General features: G+C 36.5%; 1 protein-coding gene across 2 annotated transcripts in view; it reads right to left on the bottom strand.

Moving 5' to 3' along the window:
• Nucleotides 1-24442, bottom strand: part of COL24A1 (collagen type XXIV alpha 1 chain) — a 392623-nt gene that overhangs the window by 296628 nt on the left and 71553 nt on the right. For both annotated transcript variants that reach the window (XM_040232413.1, XM_040232414.1), the window contains exons 7-9: nt 23237-23290; nt 20092-20145; nt 4660-4704 (exon numbers count right to left, since the gene is read on the bottom strand). In XM_040232413.1, coding sequence (XP_040088347.1) covers nt 4660-4704; nt 20092-20145; nt 23237-23290 — 153 coding nt within the window. The remainder of the gene's footprint in view (nt 1-4659; nt 4705-20091; nt 20146-23236; nt 23291-24442) is intronic.

Raw genomic sequence — 24442 nt, 5'->3', positions numbered from 1 at the left:
CTATTAGACTTGTATTTTCCTAATATGTCCTTCTCTGCACTTTTCTCAGAATACATTTCTCGTTTTGTTTTCTCCCTTTTCTCTCCCCCTTCCTTTCCTTGCTTCAACAATTACTATTTACTTAACATTTTTCTGTGTGTTGGGCTTCCCTCATCTCTCAGTTTGTAAAGAATCTGCCTGCAATGCAGGAGACCCCGGTTCAATTCCAAGGTCAGGAAGATCTACTGGAGAAGGAATAGGCTACCCACTCTAGTATTCTTAGATTTCCCTTGCAGCTCAGGTGGTAAAAAATCCACCTGCAATGCGGGAGACCTGGGTTCGATCTGGTAAAGAATCCAACTGCAATCCAGGAGACCTGGATTTGATCCCTGGGTGGGGAAGATCCCCTGGAGAAGGGAAAGCCTACTCACTCCTTCTGACCTGGAGAATTCCATGGACTATATAGTCCATGGGGTCACAAAGAGACATACATGACTGAGTGACTTTCACTTCACTTCAACACATTTTTAAGTACTAATCACATCACCATGCAATGTGATTTACAGCTACTCTATGTCTATGATATAAAGTATGATAGATACTATGTTCTTCATAGATACTTCATGTTCTTCATTCCACATTTGAAGTAAGAAAGATACAGAGAAGTTATGAAATGTGCCTGAGATGCCATAGTAAGTAGCAGAGCCTGAATGTAAAACCAGGTGATCTGACAAAAGTTGTCACGTGTATATGCACGCGCACACACACACACACACACACACACATATATGACAATGAACAATTTAATAGAATGTGAATAAAGAGTGATCTTCTGAGAACTACAGAAAATTCTCATCTACATGTAGAGATTATATCCTAAAATTTCAGAAACTATATTTATGTACTAGATATTACCTTATTAACATTATACATAGTATATATTTTATTGCTATAATGTTTATTGAGCACTGATATGCCAAGCACAATTTCAAGTATTTTATATGTATTATCATATTTAATCTACCCAAACCCTATAAGGTAGATATTATCCCTGTTCTACAGATGCAAAAAAATAAGACACAAAGTGTTTGCCACCAGTGGAAAGTCACTCAGCCATTTAGAAAGCCAGAATTTAAATCAGCAAGTCTAACTCCAGAGACCACCATTCAAGGCTGCCTCCCTAGTGGAGGTTTGAAGTGCAAATAACTTATAGTAGTACTCAAAGGAAAGCCCTCTAATTATGAGATTTGCTTCAGTCTATTTACAAATGCTTCCTCAATTCCCCATCCAATTCTAAAACACACAGGCCTATATCCAGACATCCACAAAAACCTTATATTTGGATATGCCAATAGAAATGAGAGAAATAAATATAAAATGCTTTTTAAATTCTGTATGTTCTGGTTAATGGCAACCACTATCCCTTTCGTTAGTTTCCTAGCCAAATTAGGTTGCTGCTCCTGCTGCTAAGTCGCTTCAGTCATGTCCGACTCTGCAACACCATAGACGGCAGCCCACCAGGCTCCCCCATCCCTAGGATTCTCCAGGCAAGAACACTGGAGTGGGTTGCCATTTCCTTCTCCAATGCATGAAAGTGAAAAGTCAAAGTGAAGTCGCTCAGTCGTGTCTGACTCTTCGCGACCCCATGGACTGCAGCCTACCAGGCTCCTCCGCCCACGGGATTTTCCAGGCAAGAGTACTGGAGTGGGGTGCCATTGCCTTAAATTAGGTTAATCAACCTCAATTAAAAAGCAATCTGTTTTAAGAAATAAATGAAACCTGATTTTGAACAGATTTTCATAGAGAGTGTTAAGACAACATGTAGAGATATAACACATTCCAGCTGCACAGAGAAATACACAAAAGGACTCCATTCGATGACTAAATCCTGCTCTACTGGAACATCAGTAAATAAAGTCAATAAGTAAGCTTTCAGCAGTCATATGTGGCATAAACATACTCTAAGCCAACCACACCCTAAAGTCACTTGGACAACCACAGAGCTCAAAAGACTCAAAAGAAATACTGTAACTTAATTCACTCATTCTGCATTTAAAAAATGGCTCACTTTAACCTGTAGATTGTCTGGAGTAATTTAGACACAGGGTTATATGTCTACTCCTGGAAAAATCAGGAATAGTAAACCTGTCCCAATCCCACTTCTCACTTGAAGAATTAAAGCCAACGCTCTGAGTCAGACTTCATTCAGAGTCCAAGCACTGTTAGCATGGGTCCTCCCTATGTCTTCATTTATTCATTAGTAAAATACAATGGTAATATCTAGATTACAGGATTATAATGTAGAGAAAATAGAACAATGTGGGAAAATATATTTAAAAGCAGGGGTAACTATAATAATTCTTAGTGTTGTGGGGCATCAAATGAGTTAACATATGGAAATATTCAATACACAATTATACTACTTGAAATTCCAGTTAACAGTAGTACAGTTTGGCAACTAATAAAGACTCAGTAAATGACAGCTCTTAATACTAGAGCTTACACAGATGATATAATTACTTTCTTAAATGTTTCTGGCCAGTTAATAGATATTTACAAATTTTCCAGAAGGCAATGTCTCCTAGCAAATTAGTCATGCTCCTCTTAATGTCCACAGTGTTTCCAACAGTTAAAATGCAAAATGATTTTAGTTATTCCTCACAGTTATCACCAATTTTGTCTTTTTTCTTCTGGAATTATATAAAATAGAACTGATTCCAATAAGACGTGTTCCATCTTTAAAACGGATTTTAGACTCTTCTCACAAGCATATCACCCTCAGAACAGGGACATGTATACTAATGGAACTAGATAATAGAGCAGTTATGAGAAAACTGGTCAGTATTGACAAACAGTCAGTTTTTTCACTTACTTGTGATGTGGCAGGTTTTCTTCATTGGAATCCACACATTTCTGCCAAAACAGTATTCTAGGAATTTTTTTCCTTCCCCAAGATCTAATCTCTCTTTCCCTCTTGCCCTTCAGATTTTTTTTTCTACATATGCTCAAATGTTTTTCAGCACTCATTTGATCTTGTACTTGAGATTGTTAAGTACTGAAGAAACTGAGATTGTACTTGCAACAAATACATATATCGCTTTTCTTTCCATGTCCAGTAATAAGTAATCTTGAAAAACTGTGCCTCAGGGACTTAATAGAACTTAGAAGAAGAAATGAAGTGAAGTCGCTCAGTCGTGTCCGACTCCTTGTGACCCCATGGGCTGTAGCCTACAAGGCTCCTCTGTCCATGGAATTTTCCAGGCAAGAGTACTAGAATGGGTTGCCATTTCCTTCTCCAGGGGATCTATCCCACCCAGGGATCAAACCCAAGTCTCCTGCATTGCAGGCAGATGCTTTACCATCTGAACCACCAGGGAAGCCTAATAGAGCTTGCTGCTGCTGCTAAGTCGCTTCAGTCGTGCCCGACTGTGTGTGACCCCGTAGATGGCAGCCCACCAGGCTCCCCCGTCCCTGGGATTCTCCAGGCAAGAACACTGGAGTGGGTTGCCATTTCCTTCTCCAATGCATGAAAGTGAAAAGTGAAAGGGAAGTTGCTCAGTTGTGTCTGACTCTTCACGACCCCACGGACCGCAGCTACCAGGCTCCTCCGTCCATGGGATCTTCCAGGCAAGAGTACTGGAGTGGGGTGCCATCGCCTTCTCCCTAATAGAGCCTACTGTTCCTCTAACATGCATGAACAAAGCTTTATTTATTTATTTGTCTCTCCTCAGGGATAATCCATCACTTCTCTTTCTGGAGCTCCTCTTAGGACTTCCTGAGGCTCTTTGCTAGATCTCCGGTAATGATTTGTCACCTTCAGTCAGGTCAGTTCAGTTCAGTCGCTCAGTCGTGTCCGACTCTTTGCGACCCCATGAATCACAGCACGCCAGGCCTCCCTGTCCATCACCAGCTCCTGGAGTTCACTCAGACTCACGTCCACTGATTTATTCATTCTGGCCTAGTACACATTGTATTGAAAACAAGAGATTTGACTTTATTTTTTTCCTGTGACATATGATATATTATTTTCTGGTGGGAGAAAGAAGAAATAACATGATCAAAAACTAAACAGTGCTCAAACTATTTTGACTTTTATGTATGTGCGTATATATAGAATGAACAAAAAATAGCATACTGCCATTATAATTTGGATTGTTATCAAACTTATTTGCATTCCTTCACACAACGGTAGGGAACTAACAGCTGTGAATAGACTTTGGAGAACAGGCAAGCCCCTGAAACATACAAGAAAATCAGAGAGTGTGTGTGTGTGCACGTGTGCATATGGATGGATAATCCGGGGACAGGGTTCACAACATTTATAAGATTCTCACAAGAGTTTATGAATAACAAAAGTTTAAAACAGCTGTTCTGGAGCATGTTAGGCAGATAGTTGAAAGTAAGTCTAAGATACGAAAAAAACAACAAAATTTAGTAGATAATAAATCAGAAGTTTTTCCTGTACTAAAAAGACTCAAAGAGTTATGAAAAATTAACAGGAAAAAGACATTAAGAAAATTGAAAGCATTAAGAAACAAATAAGCATTAAAAAAAGCATTTCCTTAAAAGCATTAAGAAAAACTGAAGAGTTGTGTGGAAAAATAATCTCTCAATGGAGTTTCCCACTGTGTATTTTTTTCACTGGAGAAGATGCAAGTCTGACAAAGGAGGAATACTTACTTGTTCCCCTTGGAGTCCTGGGAGTCCTGGATGCCCCTTGAGACCCTGCAACGGTAAAGGTGAAGACATGCTATGAAAAGTAAACCCATGTGAGTCCAATAACTTACCACAGTTGTCATTCACCCTAACTTCCGGTTTTCTCATTAACACAAATGTAATTATTACTAATCTATTTCTTATTAAATGTTATCCTTTTAATTTAATAAAAATTTAATTTTATTAAATAATAAATTCTTATTAATAATTCTTAATCAATTTTGAGTGCTATTTGAATGATTTATTGTTGGCAACTAAAATGGTTATATAGTATTGAATAAAAAACAGCATCATTTATAAAAGGCTGGTATCTAGCAGTAGGTCTGCTCAATTCTGCTGCAGCTTTTTAAAAGTTGGTTTTAGTTCATTAATGCTGAAATGAAACGCCTTCAGATATATTCTGTTTGTAATTATTGAAAAACTGGACTATATTCACGCAGTTTCTCTAAAACATTGTCATAACATTCTATGAATGAGTGAATAAAAGAGACTGCTCAAGTCCACCCAAAGGGGGTTTATAAGGCTGTCTAAGAAATCAATAACCAATGTTATATGTCAATTATATTTCAATTTTTTAAAAAAAAAGACATTAGTAACAAAAAAGATTTTCCAAATAAGAACCAAAGTCAAATCTTAATCTCTATCATCAACATTCAAAGATATAAAAGAGATAACAACCTTTATGCTCTAGAAAGATATTCTATGAGCAAAAGGAAGGAAGGTAAAAAAAAAGACAAGAACAAAGAATCAGCATATTTATACAGCTCTAATTAACAATCAGTAAGTTTACTCGATTTTACTGTATATAAAAGAACAAGAGAAAGTTTCTTTTCAAAAGAATCTCAGAATTCTAAGCAAACTTCAAAAATCTGAAATAAATCATAGTTTACAAATATCTGAAACTGCAAATTAACGTACAGCAAACTGAAGATACGTTTTTGGGGTTTCAGGATATAGAGTAACAGAGGGAAGAGAGTCATTCAGGATTAATCACTGAGGATTTATGAACATGAATTCATGAATTAGAGAAGGAAATTATACTCTGGTTAGACAATGGGAAAATTAGAAGAGGTGCCTATTTGAAAAATAAGGAAATGATTTAAGCAGTTTCTGAGATGATAAACTTAAAACATAAGTAAATGTTTAAGTAGAGAGACTCTTGGGAACCAGAGAGAAGATCAGAAAATGTAAGAAAGCAAGTTGGAGGCAAAAATTTTTGTGTTATCTGTAAATGTAAGCATATAAGTAACAAGGGAGTAACAGAAGGAAAAAAACAGAGTGCAGAGGAAATGGCCTGTCCTCTGGGAGCTCTGTTCTTTCCTGGTTAGACTGTTAAAAATCAGAGAAGTGGCCACGACAAAGAATATGTGAAAAAAGAGGAGGAGAAGGAAGGAAGCCACAAAGAAACTTCACTGAACTAATAAAACTAATAAAAACAAGGAAGTAGCTAATTCTATAGCAATCCTATGAAGCAGGTATCTTCCGCATTTATGCCATGCCAAGTCATTTCAGTTGTGTCCAACTCTTTGTGACCCCATGGACTGTAAACTGCCAGACTCCTCTGTCCATGGGATACTCCAGGCAAGAATACTGGAGTGGATTGCCATTGCCTTCTCCAATTTTACAGATGAGAAAATTCTCTGAGAAATTAAATGATATGACCAAAGTCATGTAGGTAGTAAGGTGGAATCATGTTGGTTTGACAGATTCATCATGAGCTTAGTAACCTGCTCTTCTATTTACTTTATAAGCCTATATTTGTTTCAAACTCAAATATAGGATAGTCTCATTCTCATCAAATATTCAACTGTAGATAACCAAGACAAATCGACAAAGTTCAGTTCAGTTCAGTCGCTCAGTTGTGTCCAGCTCTTTGCGACCCCATGAATCACAGCACGCCAGGCCTCCCTGTCCATCACCAACTCCCGGAGTTCACTCAGACTCACGTCCATCAAGTTGGTGATGCCATCCAGCCATCTCATCCTCTGTCGTCCCCTTCTCCTGCCCCCAATGCCTCCCAGCATCAGAGTCTTTTCCAATGAGTCAACTCTTCGCATGAGGTGGCCAAAGTACTGGAGTTTCAGCTTTAGCATCAGCTAAATCAGCTTTCACATTTACCAATAGCCTCTAATACACCCACAGTTTCATTCTGAGTTTATACTTTTTTAAGACAGCAAAATACCAGCCTAATTACAAAACAGGGGACACTGTTCTCAGCTGTCCAAATGTTAAAGATTCTACAGATAAAAAATATCCACAAACCTAGCCTTTTCACTTTTTTAATACTGGGAAATAAGAAATGTCCTTAGCACTAAAATAGTGGCTGCAGGTCCCCCAGCTGAGGCAGCAGCTCTAGAAGGATGTAGTTCCCAGGAGACTGTCAGGAAGATGACAAATGGGGAGCCGGGGTGAGGGGCATATGGATAGAGAAATTCTCTACCATGGGCCTAGCTCCTTTTCTTTAAAAACAAACAACAACAAAAAAAAAACCTGTATTAAATATTTACTTCCTTGTTTTTATTTCTGTGTACCGCTGAGTCTAATTATATGCTTCTCTTTCTTTGGGTACTATCTGTTTCTCCGACTGAAGATTCTTCCCTCCTCAGCCCTGGTGAAAGAGTGGTGCTAATTTGTTAGCTTACTTTCCTTGAAGCAGTTTATAACAGTGAACTAGACACACTGACCATAATATCCTCTAAACGTAAAATTCCCTCCTAAGAGATTCTTCGTCATCAACAGCCTTTAATAAGGGCAACACCAAACAGTCATGATCTTTTCTTCATGAGCTCACTCCTGCTCCACCTCAGCCCCAGGTGATGGCACACTCAATCGAAGGGAAGCCAATGTGAAGTCTGGCCAGTAGCCTATAAAGACACTTGGAATAGAGACTTTCTCATAAACAGGGTTAAGCTGGGCCAATTAAAATCTTTTTTAAAGTTCAACAGGAAGGAAGGAGGGAATAGAAGGAAGGAAAGACTAAGTTAGGTACTTAGCTAACGCCAGAAAGACTGACAAAGGAAAGATAAGAGAAAGACAAGAAAGCCAAAGTACAACTTAAAAAAAATTATTGTGAAAAGAAACTATATTGAGAAAGAAAGTTGTCAGAGGGACAACCAGGTAATACAAAAAGGCAGATGCAGAGAGAGGAGAGGAGCAGCAAGTACTAACGGAAAAGTATAGTAAAAGAGCTACAAACTAATGCTGCTAAGATACTCGGAGCTGCTTTGAATCAGTACCTGTCTCCATGAGACCAAGTCATATTACAATACATATTTTTAGATTTCATGGGTCTCCAGTTTCCCTTAATGCTGTAGCGAGGACTGAAATAATTCTCTCTTCCTTGAGATAGCCTAGGTCTCCATTCTTTGCAATCAAAAGAGCCTAAGCAAAGCACAAAATGCTTCGGTTTGGTTTGGTTTGGTTTGCTACTAATAATGAAAAGACCAAGCACACGGAACCCTAGACCCAGTTTCGCCACGAGCTAGTTACATCAGGAGTTCCAAAGTCTTCATCTGTAAAATGACGGCATTGAATTTAACTACTGCTAGATTTCCTTTAACCTGCTAGGATTCTGCAATTACTAGAATCTGTTAAGAAATTCACTTTTTCCTTTTCACCCTGCATTGAATGAAAAACAGAGGCATTTATAAGAGGCAATTCAGGCTTTGAGGCACAGGAAGAATTTAAGTAACACTGCTGTATGTATCAGAGAACAACCAGATTCAGGTTCCCATGGGCATATGACCTGAAACAAAGGTGGGGACCCTGGGATGAGGGGAAGGGAAAGAGAATGGGTCAGGTAGGAGACTATTATGACAGTCTAGGTGAGACATGATTAGAAATTAGATTTGAGGGTGGAGTTAGAGACGGTATATGAGCCCCTTAAAGAGTTTAAACCTAAGTTCTTGAACTACTTTAATATGGTATGCTCAATGTCTAGAACATAGTAAGTGCTTGTCAATTAATTGATGGAAAGACCTGGGTGAATAAATGAATTGATGTATAGACGAAGAGGAATTTAAGTTATTTGAGGGAAAATAGATTCTAAGTATTATTTAATATGATACTTCAATTCTCTTAATATTGAAATAAAAGGTTCTAAGTGGGAGAAAATATCTCTTTGCTATTTTTCAATGTAATATTATTCCACTGTAATATACTGGAGTTAGCACCATTATTGTATAAAAGTCTCCCTAGTCCTTAATTTGTGACTATAGGCCTCATTTGTTTTCTAAATACTAATCAGTAACATTTAAAAAAAAAATAAAGGAAATAATATTCCTGGGAAAAAATACCTAAATTCAAGTTTTGACATAGCTCCAATCTAAGACCCTGACAGTTTATTTTTTAAAATTTGTTTATATTGTAGTCTTTTGAAAATATTATTTGAGTCACTGTTCTTCCTATAACCATACAGGAAGAACAAAAAAGGTCCAGTAACTAACAACATATGACTTTTCTCTGATGAATATACTGAAACTGAAATGAAAGCATTTCTTAAGTACCAATAGAAAAATTTACAAATTATTTTAAAACAGTTTAAAAACTCAATGTAAAGAGTTAAAAGGTTGTCTTGATTTTTGTTGTGAGAGAAAGTTGCCTTGCTAAAAACTCCAATAAGTGGGGCTTAGAATCTAATTTTAATATAGAGATTTTAATTTTAATACTTCTTTTAACACTAATTTGAATCCTAACAAATAGGTTATCAATATATGACCACACAGGACAAAAAAGAAAGATACAACTGAATCAAAATTAGAAATATTAAGGGATGGAAAGGAAACAAACTTCAAGTGTATACCTGAACTTCCCCAAGTAACTAAATTTTGGACAAATAAGTAAAATATTTATCTATAAGGAAAATAGTGGAACCATTTACATACAGAACCATCCTTGCTTTGCATGGTACTAGATATCTATAAAACTGAGCATATAGGCTGAAACCATGCAAGAAATATTAATAATGGGAAAAAGTCTGTGATCTTTGAAAATTTTTGTCAATGTTAAAAATCTGTCAGTTACACTTGTATAGGGAAATGAAAAAAATGTTCAACTAAGGTTAATTTAGTACAGTGTAATTTAAAACATTAGAAACAGTGAAAATTAAAGTTTCATGTCTTAGCAAAAATTTATGAAGAGTAGTTTGAATAGTGTGCTTTTCTTGTATAAAGAACCATACTGAGAAAACATATATCCTATGGTTTGGCAAACTGTCACATTTCTTTCTAAGTATAGGTCAGTTTCCAACATTTCATCCTTTGCACTTTCAGTGTCATGAAATAGGTCCAAGAGTTCTTCTAATATGAAGATTTTTCTTTTTTTTTTTTTTTTGCTGTTGTATGCTCCTCTGGGACATCTCTATCCTATTCATCACAACCCTTTCCTCTTATGTCAAAAATTGACCTTTACTAAGTTCTTCTCTCTGCATATCTAGTTAACTCAAGTGGCAGCAGTCTTCCAGGATCAGCTATTTCTTTTATAATTCCATCTATATTCAATTCTACTTTCAATTTCTGTTATCACTATTTCTTTATTTTACTGTACTGTCATCTTCTTTACCAGCTTTTTTGTTTTTTGGTTTTTTTTTATTATCCATCTGTGTAAAATGTCACATGAGTTCATCACAGAGAGAAGGAAGCAACATAGCAACACACTCTGCTGTCTGTGTAGTAACTAACAGATGCGCACAGTACAATCACCAACAGATCCTGAATGAAGTGATGTGACTGGTCACTGATCTTGATGCATATCTACTATTTATGCAGAGACTTGTAAGCTGAAGAGCCAGTGGCAAACTTTATACTTTATGCAGCTAATCACAGTTAATATACTGTGGTAAGTGAAATTTGAACCATGTTGTTCAGAGACTGGTGTTAATTAAACCATGGTAAGTGAAAGCTGTGTATACTGGAACTACACAAAGTGAGGAATGCTTGTATATATGTATTGAGAAAGAGTCTCAATGATATTATCTCCATGTTGTCAACTTTACATATGACTGGTTTTTTTAAAGTTTTTTTCCTCCACTAAATAGGAAGGACTTATATTCACTAAAATAAAGATTTTTCCTACATATGAGAAAGTACCCCCTATGGTATAAGACAACTTCTGCATTATCAACTCTGTTTTCCTATCCTGAGCCTCCTTACCTAAACTTTAGGTTTTAGAAAAGTAGGAGCATTCCTCTCTAGAATCCACAAAAACACGGAAGAAATTCTGGTGACTCAATGATTTGCCTCTGGCATTCCTCTTCTTAAAACCCTTCAGTAGCTATCTACTATATGATAAATGCTCTACCATGGTATCCAAGCTCTTCATGATTTGACCCCTGAATGCACCTTATTTCCAGACACACCCTGCCTAATACTTTATAATCTCCAAACAAGGACCTGCTTCTTGCCTCCAAGCCTTGGTTTATGTCATCACCTGTGTGTAGACAGCATACATGTCTACAAACTACGGTATCATCACGATAACTTCTGTTCATCCTTAAGATGCAGCTCAGATGTTGCCTCTGAGCAACATCAGAGTGTTCTCTAAACACTTTCCCCACCTACAATCTTAAGAAGTTTAGGTAACCTTCAATCACTGCTACAAAAACTTTTTCACATCTTCACCACTGCACTTGTTATAGACTAATATACTTTTGTGATTTACTTTAGTATCTACTTACTTTTTTAGACAGTAAACTACTTGAACACAGGAACTATATCTTGTTTACCTAATACCGGTTTCCTGAATGAACTATAGGATAAAATGATGTGATTAAAACAACTGCAGAATTTTAGTGACAAACTTTATCTCAAAATCCTCCTTTTGTCTGAAGCAACTTCCTTGTATCTTTTGCTTCTGTCTAGTCTCTGCAAGCTGAGGCAAAGGTGGGCTATCCTTATACATGATCATGTGAAAGGCAACATTTAGTAGCAGGTTAACTAGTTCCACTCACTCTACCTAAATGGGATGGAGGGCGTTTGGAGGACTGAGGGGAAAATAAGACAGGTAAGAAGGGTTACTGACTTGAGAAGCACTCCTTCAAGAAGAAGACAACCACAAGGACTAGGTGAAAGGGAACAGTCACTTAAACTTATAAACAGCATCAGCAAATGAATGGAAAGAGAAGACATGGCACATACATACAATGGAATATTACTCGGCCATAAAAAGAATGAAATTGTGATATTTGCAGAGACGTGGGCAGACCCAGAGACTTTCACACAGGAAAATCAGAAAAACAAATATCGTACATTAACATACACATATGGAATCTAGAAAAATGGTACAGATGAACGTATCTTCAAAGCAGTAATAGAGACACAGTTGTAAAGAACAAACATGTGGACACTAAGTGGGGAAGGGAGGGGTGAATTGGGAGATTGGGACTGACATATACACACTACTGTGTACAGAACAGAAAATGAATGAGAACCTACAGAACAGCACAGGAAACTCAGTGCTCTGTTGAGAGGATATATAAACACACACACACAGACACACACACACGGCTGATTCACTTTGCTGTACAGCAGCAAACAGTGCGACACTGTAGAGCAACTATGCTCCAATAAAAATAGACTTACAAGCAGCATTCATTCATTCACTAATAGCATGGCTGCTAAGAGGCACTCACTGGGCTGAAATACTACAGTGAATAAAACACAGTCCTTGCCCTTAGGGACCCCTAAATCACACATGTATTTCCTTTTATTTCCTAATGCACTGTTATCTGAAAGCCATTATTAAAATTTCATTTTCTACAATATAATAGCATTCCTCTACAGACTAGGTCCAAGTATCTAATAATTTGTCACACTCTACAGGACTCATGTCAGCAATGCCAAGAAGGAATACAAATGTTTATAGCCATGTTTGGCCAAAATAATCAGGGAAACCTATGGCAAAAATGAGAAATAGTGATAAACAAGCCATAGCTGATTGAAAAAGAAGCCTTAAGCAAGAAATCAGAACAAGATTTTAAAAAAATCAACAACCATGTATTAGGGTGGTGCAAAAGTAATTGCAGTTTTACATTGTTGAAGTTTGCGGTTTGATATGATTGGAATACAGTCTTAAATGTGATTATGTTATATGTCATTTTAATGTGCATTTCTTGCTTTTTTTGCTAATGACTTATTACTTGCTTTTTTATACATTTATTTTAGACTAGGGAAATAATGTTAGACAAAAAGCAAATTCAAGTGATTTTCTTATCTGAATTCAAAATGGGTCCTAAAGCAACTCACAACATCAGCAATGCATTTGACCCAGGAACTGCTAACTTGCAGTACAGTGCAGTGGCTCAAGGAGTTTTGCAAAGGAGAGGAGAGCCTTGAAGATGAGGAGTGTGGTGGTCAGCATCGTAAATTGACAATGACCAACTGAGAGGATCATCAAAACTGATCCTCTTACAACTACATGAGACGTTGCCAAAGACCTCAGTGCTGACCATTCTACCAACTTTTGGCATTTGAAGCAAATTGGAAAGGTGAAAAAGCTAGCTAAATGGGTGCCTCATGAGCTGACTGCAAGTCAAAAAAGTCATCGTTTTGAAGTGTCATCTTTTCTGCTATGCAACAACAAACCATTTTTCTTGATCAGACTGTGACATGAAATGAAAAGTGGCTCTTATATGACAACCAGTGACAACCAGCTCAGTGGCTGGACTGAGAAGAAGTTCGGAAGCACTTCCCAAAGCTAAACTTGCCCCCCAAAAAGGTCCTCGTTACTGGTGGTCTGCTGCTGGTCTGATCCACTACAGCTTTCTGAATCCCAGTGAAGCCATGTTATCTGAGAAGTAGGCTCAGCAAATTGATGAGATGCACCCAAAATTGCAACACCTGCAGCCAGCTTTGGTCAAGAGAAAGTGCCCAATTCTCCTCCAGAAAACACCCCACTGCATGTCGCACAGCCAACGCTTCAAAGTTGAACAAATTGGGCTATAAAGTTTTGCCTCATCCACCATATTCACCGGACTTCTTGCCAACTGACTACCACTTCTTCAAGAATCTCAACTACTTTTTGCAGGAAAAAGGCTTCCATAGAAAGCAGGAAGCAGCAAATGCTTTCCAAGAATTTGTCAAATCTCGAAGGACAGATTTTTACACTACAGGAATAAACAAACTTATTTCTCTTTGGCAAAAATGTGTTGATTGTAATGGTTCTTATTTTGATTAATAAAGATGTGTTTGAGCCTAGTTATAATGATATAAAATTCACAATCTGAAACTGCAATTACCTTTTCACCAACCTAATACTGCTTGAGGTAAGGCAATAATGTTCCTGAAGTTTTGAGAATAAGCAAAAAATTATACAGAAAAATGATGCCAGGTAACTGGGGAGATTGAGACAAATCATAAGAAGAAGACTGTGCAAACCTCTCTAATCTACCTATCTCCTCTCCTTCTTCGAACATACTTCCCTCATGCCCACAATAGACTCCTGCCCGCCTCTGTCCCAAACTCCTCACAATACTGACCTACAATGCCACAGTGGTAAAGAATCCGCCTGCAGTGTAGGAGATTCAGGTTCAGTCCCTGGGTCAGGAAGATCCCCTGGAGAAGGAAATGGCAACCCACTCCAGTATTCTTGCCTGGAGAATGCTATAGACAGAGGAGCCTGACAGGCTGCAGTCCATGGATTCACAAATAGTCAGACATGACTTAGGGACTAAACATCAACAACAACCTCCATTCATTAATACTCAGTTTTTACTTCAGCCCCCTTCAAGTCTAGCTGTAGTCCTTCTCAACTAGTTCTCATGGAGGAAAAGAGCAGGACAAACTAACTCTTGGAACACTGCTATATGACTGACAACAGTTGTTTTCTGAAGACAGAATTTTTTTTTCTTTAAACTTTCTGGAAACTGAAATACTTAGAGCCAAATGAATTTATCACAAATGTTAGAATGTCAATCACAAGAGGGAAATAACTTTGGGCAAAGGAACATTTCTGAAGTGCCACAAATTACACCACTTGGTAGGCAAGGGCTTGCCTGCGGGGGAGTTCAGTATGCGTCGCCTTGTTCTCAGCTTCCTCTACCATTAGTGGGAAGACACAGCGCAGAGGAGATGCCCAAAGTGGTGACAGCAGAGCCCCTAGGCAGCAGCTTTTATATTAGACTCTTGGTGCTAAGCTACACAAAGTGAAAATGTGACTCTGCAGATTTGTACAGGAATACTGGGCAGATGAGATGATCTATAAGCTATGGAACATAAGAATTCTCCTTACTTCTCTCTCCAGGCATGGATTTTCTTTTTATTGTTGTTCTCATCAAAATTCAGTATTGTTGTACCTCCTTAGTACTATCCTTGCATTGAATAATTGTGAAAAGCTGTATAGGTTTTGAGTGATTGATAAATCATAATGCAGTCCACTTGATGTTTTCAGCTCTTTCAGCCTTTCCAACTTGGAAAGGGAAAGATGCAATGGAAAGATCTTTTGTAACTTAACTAATTCCTAAGAATGCACAGTGATTTATAATTATTACTACAAACACAGTAGTAGAATTTTTGGACATTCAGAAAAATACTGCCATACATTATTCCTAACAATCTGTTTTAAAATGTGTGCCTCATATTTCACAATTGTTCTGAGTTATACCTTCATGTTAAGATGTGCTTAACTGCTCCCATCTGACTTATCCTCCTGATTCTAGAAAAATGACTTCAATTGAAATCACTGTTAATGTTCTTACAATTTTAAATAGCAGACTTCCACTATTAATGCAGCAACTGATCAGCTATATTAAAATCCAATTTAAAAATTCATCTGGAGTCTAAGCTCAGATTTATGACTCTTGTCTTCCATCCAACCCACCATGCACTCTCGATGTAACTTATCTGCTTTTTGGCACAACCCTAGACACTCCGCGGGAAGTGAAAACATACTTCAGTTCCTAGGAAAATAGAAGTTATATTAAGGTGGCTAAATTGAGGCAATATAACCAGTCAATCTGGGGAAACACACTGCTTGTTAAACATGGTGTAACACTGGTTTATAAAAGGTCAAGGGGTGAGAGATAAAAGCAGAAAAGGCAGAAACCAATCCCAAAAATCTACAGTAGAGTGAAGAAAAATTGCTGCTGATTTACTTGCTTTGTTATTTCTGTCTCAATATTATTTCTAGTTTTCAGAACATCTTACGCTAATCTCCTGTCTCAAATTTTCATGAGCTGTGTATATTTCTACACACAATTTTCTTGCAGGTACTTCAAAGATTACTTGAAGTATTTAAATATGTTCAGATACTTCTAGAGAAAAGGAATAATTAACTCATTATTATTTGTTACCAAAAAATGTATTTGTTCCCTTGGCTTTCAGGAAAAACAAAATTTTACTTTGCTTGAGACAAAAGTAATGAAACACACATATAACAAATATCAGTATAATGAATAATATTAATGGGGAAATAGTATTTGAAGTTATTAAGAGAACAGTCATGACTTGGATTTGAGTCCTGTATATTAGTAGTCATATAGCCTTGAATAAATGACTTAACCATTTTATAACTCAATTAACTTATTTATGAATACTGAACATAGTATCTGTCTCAATGTGTGTTGTTTTTAAGATAAAAAGAAGATTCAGCAGATAAGTCCACACTGCACATAATAAAGGAGGTATTAATATTTATAATAATAATTATAATTCAAAAATAGTTTGATAAAATATGTAATAAACTTCATACTAATCAAAACCCAAGTACTTTATTCATCTTTCATAATAAGCATAGACTGTTAAAAGCACAATGAATTCAGTATTAGTAAGTTTTATCTCTCAATCCTGCTATCATTCTGAGTCACCCTGAGCAATTAATTCTCTTAACCTCTCTGCTGCTGCTGCTGCTGCTAAGTCACTTCAGTCGTGTCTGGCTCTGTGTGACCCCATAGACAGCAGCCCACCAGGCTCCCCCGTCCCTGGGATTCTCCAGGCAAGAACACTGGAGTGGGTTGCCATTTCCTTCTCCTCTCTAGGCTTATGTTAAATTTACACAGAATGAATAACTTAAGTTCCTGTCTTGACCTTAAGAATTATTGTGGCATTTTAGCAGTAGAACTGAAAGGAATAGGAATTCTGGGTTATAACAAATATGAACTGTTATTCTAGGTTCTCCTAGCATGGATCCTATTTGCAGGAAGTAATTCTGAGAATGACTTAGGTTGTTAAAAAAATGAACTCAAATTAGTAAATCCCATAAAGCAGCTTGTAACCTACCTAAATGTTCTACCCAATATGCAGTCTGGTCCTTTCCTACTTCATACAAACCACAAGAACAGTCTACCAAGCTCACTGTGAATGTATTTCTACCACACATTCATATTAAAGTAAGGCATGCACATAGAAAGTGCGATGGAAACTTGTTCCAAGCCTGCTATGTGGAGAATTAGTTTAGGTTTAGACTGAGTCCTTATGTCCCTTTCCTGGCATACTTGTTTTTTTTAAAATCTGTATACAGTTTCCATTATTAGACATACTCTGAAAAGAGGGGATGCAGTCTCAGAAAAACTACAAAATCATCTCAAGTATTTCAACACTGTTTAGAACTACTGTCAAAACATAGTGAACTATGGATGCTTCATTTATCACAAAGTAATTTGGTTTCTAAGTATTTTCAACTAAACCTTCTCTAGAGAAAATTTAGTAACTGATAACATAGCAAGATACTAAACTTCTACAGCGTCTATTTCTATTAATTAACATTACAAGCCAGATTTTTAAAGTTTGAACAAACTGTATAAGAGAAAAGAAGTCTGTGAAAGATATGTAATCCATGATCCAATTTAACTTCACACTATCTCACTTTACTAGACTTATACAGACCAAAAGTTACATATTCTTAATATTTTAAAATACTGATGAGCCAAGACTCATAATATGTGCATAAGTCTTTGGAAGATAGTATCTTCTGCTTTAAGTAAAACTTCAAAGTTAAAAGTGATAATCTGCTCTAATAGTTAAAATCAGTCTTTTAAAAATTTCTCTATATAGTATTTCTTTATACACTCCTCTACATAGTAACTACTTACCCTTTATCAATAGTTTTTCACTTTCTGGAATGCTAATTTCATGAACCACAGGCATTATTAACCTTGGAAAATAACAATTAGTTTACTTTGTCTCATATACAATGTCATTGTCAGGATGCAATAACTGTATATTTAACAGTAAGTAAAATTAGTACGGTAATTTCCATAAGATTTTCTTTGATGTTATGCATCAGCACAGTTTCCTCAGGGGTCTACTTAGCAGTCAAAGGCATACTAAGTAGCGTTAATCAAACAGACTCACAACTGTATAATAAAATCAATTTTAGTAGAAATGATCACTCTGCAGTTTCATGGAAGCAACCAATAACCTCAAACTACTTGTCAGATTCCAAGAACTATCTAGGATGAAGACTAGTCTGAAAGCCATAAGAATAATGGTGTGGATGATCATGGAAGAAAAGATACTCTAAGAGATCAAAGTGCTTTTAATCAATTTACAATTAGGAGGGTTTAGGAGGGAAGCAAATGGGGTCAGGATGCCTTCCAAATCCAGAAAAACGGCTTATGGTTAAGATATATTAACAGCTTGCTGTTTTTCTGACACTGTATTATCCCGTTTCATGTTCCCAATAACTCCCTATGAAGTAGGTAGTATTATCTTCACATTTTACAGATAAGGCAACTAAGGCCTAGAAAGGTTAAGTAACCTGCCCAAGGTTGATGAAACCTAGAAAACGGAAGAGGGGATCTAAACAAATTAACCAGACCTAGAATACCATCTTCAATCCAAATCTCCCAAGAGGAAAAGGATATGATACACTAAGACACCAATGCAGTTCATTATTAAATACATTTAGAGACCAACATGATGATAGGTGTCTAAATACATAGATACATACTAAATGTATTTAGACATCTACAGATGATACCAATCTAATGGGAGAAAGCAAAGAGGAAATAAAGAGCCTCTTGATGAAGGTGAAGGAGAAGAGTTAAAAAGCCAGTTTTAAAACTCAGTATTAAAAAACTAAGACCATGGCATCCGGTCCCATCACTTCATGGCAAAAAGAGGGGAAAAGGTGGAAGCAGCAACAGATTTCCTCTTTTGGGGCTCTAAAATCACTGCAGATGGTGACTGCAGCCATGAAATTAGAAGATAATTGCTTCTTGTCAGGAGTTATGACAAAACTAGATAGTGTGTTAAAAAGCAAAGACATCACTTTACTGTATAGTCAGGCTATGGTCTTTCCAGTAGTCATGTATGGGAGAGTTGGACTATAAAAAAAAGCTGAGCGCTGAAGAATTGATGCTTTTGAACTGGTGCTGGAGAAGACTCGAGAGCCCCTTGGAAAGCAAGATCAAACCAACCAATCTTAAAGGAAATCAACCCTGAACACTCTTTGGAAGGACGGATGCTGAAGCTCTAATACTTTGGCCACCTGCTGCAAACAGCTGACTCATTGGAAAAACCCTGATGCTGGGCAAGACTGAAGGCAGAAGAAGTGGACAACAGAGGATGAGGTGGTTGGATGGCATCACCAGTTCAATGGACATGAACTCGAGCAGACTCTGGGGGATGCTGAGGGACAGGGAAACCTGACGTGCTGTAGTCCATGGGGTCACAAAAAGTTGGACACAACTTGGCGACTGAACAACAGACATTTACATCAACTCAAATACTGCTCTCCAATATTTTGGGGCCTTTACTACCTTAGACAGAAATTTTGTATCTTCTTTATCCCCTGCAGAAAACCAAGAACTCAGTGTTTGGGAAAAAGACAAGCTGACTATATGGAGAATTTATACTTGTGTTAATTCATGAAACTGCATACCATATTTTATAAAAATAATTATAGCAGCAGTGTTAATATTTCTTTTTACTTCAGAAAAAGCCTCATATGCACATGACTACTATTTTTTACTACCTATCCCCAGCTCTCACTTCTACTCTACTTAAACTTCAGGCTTCACGTTCGTATATACAGCGTGGCAGAGGTTATTAGTTCCTAATAAAATAGAAACTCTTTAATAAAAAAGTCAAATATCTTACCTATATCCAAGAGTACCTCACTTTGAACATATAAAAGTCACAAAGTGACTTTAATGTTTCAGAAGTAGATTACTGCCCTAATATAATTGTAAAAACAGAGAAAAGCTTCAATATTCTATCAGTGACTTTCTTCTGCATATGAATTTTGTCCCTTTTGTTATCAGAAGGGTTTTCTTATATTTTCTTAAGACTGTCATTGGTGGGCACCACTTTCCTGGATTAAGACAGCATCCTAATTCCTATTGCTGAGAAAAGAAATTTAAAACATTGACTTTGGACTTAACTTCAGAATGAGATCTTAGGAGTTGGAGAACTCCCAGATCCACATGGTACCCACACACGTCAAAATAAAACTACATCTTACCTTAACACCTTGCATACCAGGGGGCCCCATTAATCCAGAAAGTCCTGGATCACCCTAAGAACAAAACACAAATGGAGGTTTAATATTATGAAAAAACTGAAAAGTATGATTCTCACGCTGTAGGAGTTCATCTTGGCTGTCAAGATCATATTTACTGATCCCCTCAATCTGGCTCAAGTTCCACCTGCTTTCTGAGAACTTCCTTGAGGTTCCCAACCCTTATTTCTTTCAGTACTGATTACCTGGACAGTACTTCACCCTGTCCATGGCCCTGCTTTTTCTCTGATGTTCTTTTCTCTAGAAAAAGCCCTTACTTCCCAAATTTCCACCTTTTCCAAGGCTTGCCATGTTTTAAAAATGTAAAGAAATCTATTTAAAAATCCTACCAGCACTTTATAATACAGCTGCAGAGGGCTCAGGTCTGCCTTTTTTAGGTGAAGACTCACAGGTTGGTGGGACTCCCAAGTGGAACATCAATGAACAGCTGGGGCTTGGGGACCAGGACTAGGTTCTTTCCTTGGTCCAGGACTAGGACTCTGGAGCAGGGAGAGGGGAACTTCCCCTTCCAGGGCTGCCCTGGTGCCTTCCACTGTAGTATCCAGAGTAACTGCAGTGAAAATTTTGGGGGGGACTATGCTGGTCCACAGACTCAACTTAACAAATTAGGGCCTTCTGTCCCCATCCCTTCCCCCAGATTTGATGAGGGCTTGCAGAGCAGGGTAGGAGAAGGAGAAATTACACCAGTGAGGGGCAAGGAGTGTCTGTGGTGGGTAGAGGTGACAATGAGAGACACAGAGGAGGATGTGTGAATGACAAGGACAAAACATATCAAAAAGGAATGGGGGTAAAATCTTAAACCAGTTTACTTGAGCTACGCTTTTTCTTTACTGCTGTTCCTTTCCCTCTTTCTGCTGTAAAAATTTATTGTGCGTGGAAAAAAAGTATGTTGTTTGAAAGAAAAGGAATACTTAGTTAATAATCCTAAATAAATTCCATAATGACTATTCATGTACTATTCATAGTACATAAATGTTTCACTGCATTAACTACTTTAATGTCATCAAGTTAAATAAACAGAAAAGAATGTTTCTGATTATTAACTATCAAGTGTTTTTCCATTTGTTCTAATATTTTATGTTCTTGTTCAATGTTTTACTAACATGGCATCCATTTGTTATGGCATGATGGGTTTATACATATATTTTTTATACTTATTACTCTGATAGAAGGAAAAGAGAGCTACATTAGGAAACAGAAGACTGGAGGCTCATCCCCTACTAGCTCTAATCAAGGGTAGATCAGTTGATTTCCCTTCAAAATTCCTCCATCTGAAAGCTGAGAATAAGAATATCACATTTGTTTTATGGGAAAGGAAAAGTTGCCACTATTTAAACTATCTTTGTTTGCCACTAAGGTCCCACAAGGAATTAAATATGTATGTGTATTCTATGAGAGGTGTTACTTACTGGATATTACATGCTGAAGGACTAGACTCTGCATTGCTTATATTGTTTCATCATTGACTATTTATTATAAAAATAGCTAAATGTTTAAAGATAAAATTCAATTGGGTCCCAATCCCCCTATACTCACACCAATTTAATGTTCATATTTTATTTGAATTTATATTGTATATGTATAAATATCCAGCTTCCTCAGTATAACGGAACCTAATTTTATATAAATATGATTTCTAAGAAAATTTTTAAAATTTTACCATTTTAGAAATATCTTTTATTTTGAAAGTTGGATTTCACTTAAAGCTTAATGAAAACATGTTATGAAGTCTTAAATCATGACATTTTGCCTATATAGTACAGTTTGTACATGAGTAACTCAAAAATTAAGAAAAAGACTGACATACTCCCTAGTCTCAACTCACAGGCTGAATCATCCTATATTTTGTACAGAAACTGTACATACACTGAACCACCCTATATTTTGTACAGAGAGGCCACAAGTGAATATTAAAAATAAGCGTTTGATAAAAGCTGAATGCTTAATTTGGGGAGATCATTTAAAGAATTCACCAAAAGAGAGTGGATGTCTAATTTCTTAATTTTATGAAATCAAATGTCTCATATTTATACATTTTTAAATATGACATCTATATTTCTCAGATTGAAGAATTTTCTTCCTCATAGTTAAGGGATGAATGAAAATATTGTTTCTAATAATAAACTTCCATTCTTTTTCTAACTTATTTAGTCAGTGAACTCAGTTCCATCACAGCAATGAAATTCTTACAATTCTAGATTAATTTGATAATTTGTTAGTATAATATCCATTAATGTGAGGTAATTTTTCTTAAATTTACAAGAGTTTCTGTAAACTAATTAAAAGATCAGATTACAACCCAGGACCACAAAAATTATTCAGGGATTTTAAAAGTTTGTGAATGTATACCACATAAACAAAAACATTCTATAACAGTATCATATTCATCAAGTACATGACTAAATAAAGCTTCCCAGATATAGGCCTAAATACTCAACTTGTATTCATTCTCACTGGAAAACAGTATCTTCCTCCTAAAAAAGGTTTTTGTTGCTATCGTTTCTCTGAAATATTAGTTTCTTTTTACCTAAAGGCATATGTGTGTATATTTGAGAGCATTATAAAATGAAAAGCATACTGTATTGAAAGTTAGAAAATTAAGATATATCATTAATTCTTCCACTTGCTAACTACCTAAATTCTATAAATCCTCTTTTCTCAACTGAAAAAAAAAATAATGACAACAGCCTCCGTCACTGTTACTGTGAGACTTAAACAAGATAAAGTACATTCTAAAACAGGTGTAAAATGGCATTAGAATTTATAATGGCATCCGTATTAATAGCCACATTCTTGAGGTTAGGACCAAAAACATCTTGTTCTAATTTTTTGCCCCATCTGTTCCTAGTTGGCAGCAAGCACAAGAGCATGCTAGAATGGACATTCAGTAAGATTAATTATATGATTTTAACTGATATGTTAGGCTGATGACACTATTTAACTTGATTCTTCAAATATTTCTTCATTAAAATCCAATCATTATTACACACTTTGAAATCAGGTAAAATTTATATTTTTTAAAAAAGTAAGTTATTTTTAAATGCTTGAAATATATCAACAAGATTTTATTTCATGGACAAGTAATTACCTTTTCTCCAGAAAGAGCTTGATCTGGGGAAAAACCTGGATCTCCTTTAGGGCCCTAAATAAAACAGTTATAAAACACTTGATGAAACATAAATTACATATATCATACTTCATCAGTTGTATGTAATGTCATGTACTATATACAGTTTATACGGTATTGAATAAAATTACATATTTTAAATTAAGATGAATATAGATTATTTATCTTTTTAATGTAATTTATCCTTAATTTTAAATGTTGAGAAGATTCCTAGAAATTTCCCAGACATAGCTGATTTTTCTAATCAATAAAGTTATACTAAAATTGAAACATTTCTTTTTGACAACTACATATTGTGACATCAGTTTAGTTCAGTCACTCAGTCATGCCTGACTCTTTGTGACCCCATGGACTGCAGCATGCCAGCACTCCCTGTCCATCACCGAGTCAGTGATGCCATCCAACCATCTCATCCTCTGTCATCCCATTCTCTTGCCGTCAATCTTTCCTAGCATCAGGGTCTTTTCAAATGAGTCCGCTTTTTGCATCAGGTTTCAGCATTAGTCCTTCCAGTGAATATTCAGGACTGATTTCCTTTAGGATTGACTGGTTCAATATTCTTGCAGTCCAAGGGACTCTCAAGAGTCTTCTCCAACACCACAGTTCAAAAGCCATCAACTCTTCAGCGCTCAGCCTTCTTTATGGTCTTTGTGACATATTGAGTTATAATTTTTAGCATGGGGAAATGTTATTTTTAATGGGAAAAAAACTGCTTATACTAATTTTCCAAATTTCAAGACATCATTCCAAGTTTAAATATTTTCCAAAATCTTGCAATGTACCGTGCATTGTGTGCATGCTCAGTTGTGTCCTATTCTTTGCAACCCCATGGACTGTGGCCTGCGACACTCCGCTGTCCATAGAATTTTAGAGGCAAGAATACTGGAGCGGGTTGCCATTTTTCCCTCCAGGGGATCTTTCCCCGTGGCTCCTGCATTGGCAGGTGGATTCTTTACCACTGAACCACCTGGGAAGCCCAAAGTACATGCATTACTTTTAAAATAAAAACTAAACTAAAAAAAAAAAAAAACCCTCTAACTGGTAAAGTTCTTTTTATTTTTATAAAATAGATATTTTTCACACTCTGGAAATCTTTTATATTTCAAGAGAAATATAACTTCATATTCCAATCTAAAATTTGGGGTACAATAGTAAAATCAACTTTTT

The sequence above is a fragment of the Oryx dammah genome, unplaced genomic scaffold (assembly GCF_014754425.2).
Source record: "Oryx dammah isolate SB20612 unplaced genomic scaffold, SCBI_Odam_1.1 HiC_scaffold_28, whole genome shotgun sequence".
In the NCBI taxonomy this organism is placed as follows: domain Eukaryota; kingdom Metazoa; phylum Chordata; class Mammalia; order Artiodactyla; family Bovidae; genus Oryx; species Oryx dammah.
The sequence above is the reverse complement of the archived record's forward strand: the minus strand, read 5'-3'. Positions and strand labels throughout refer to the sequence as shown.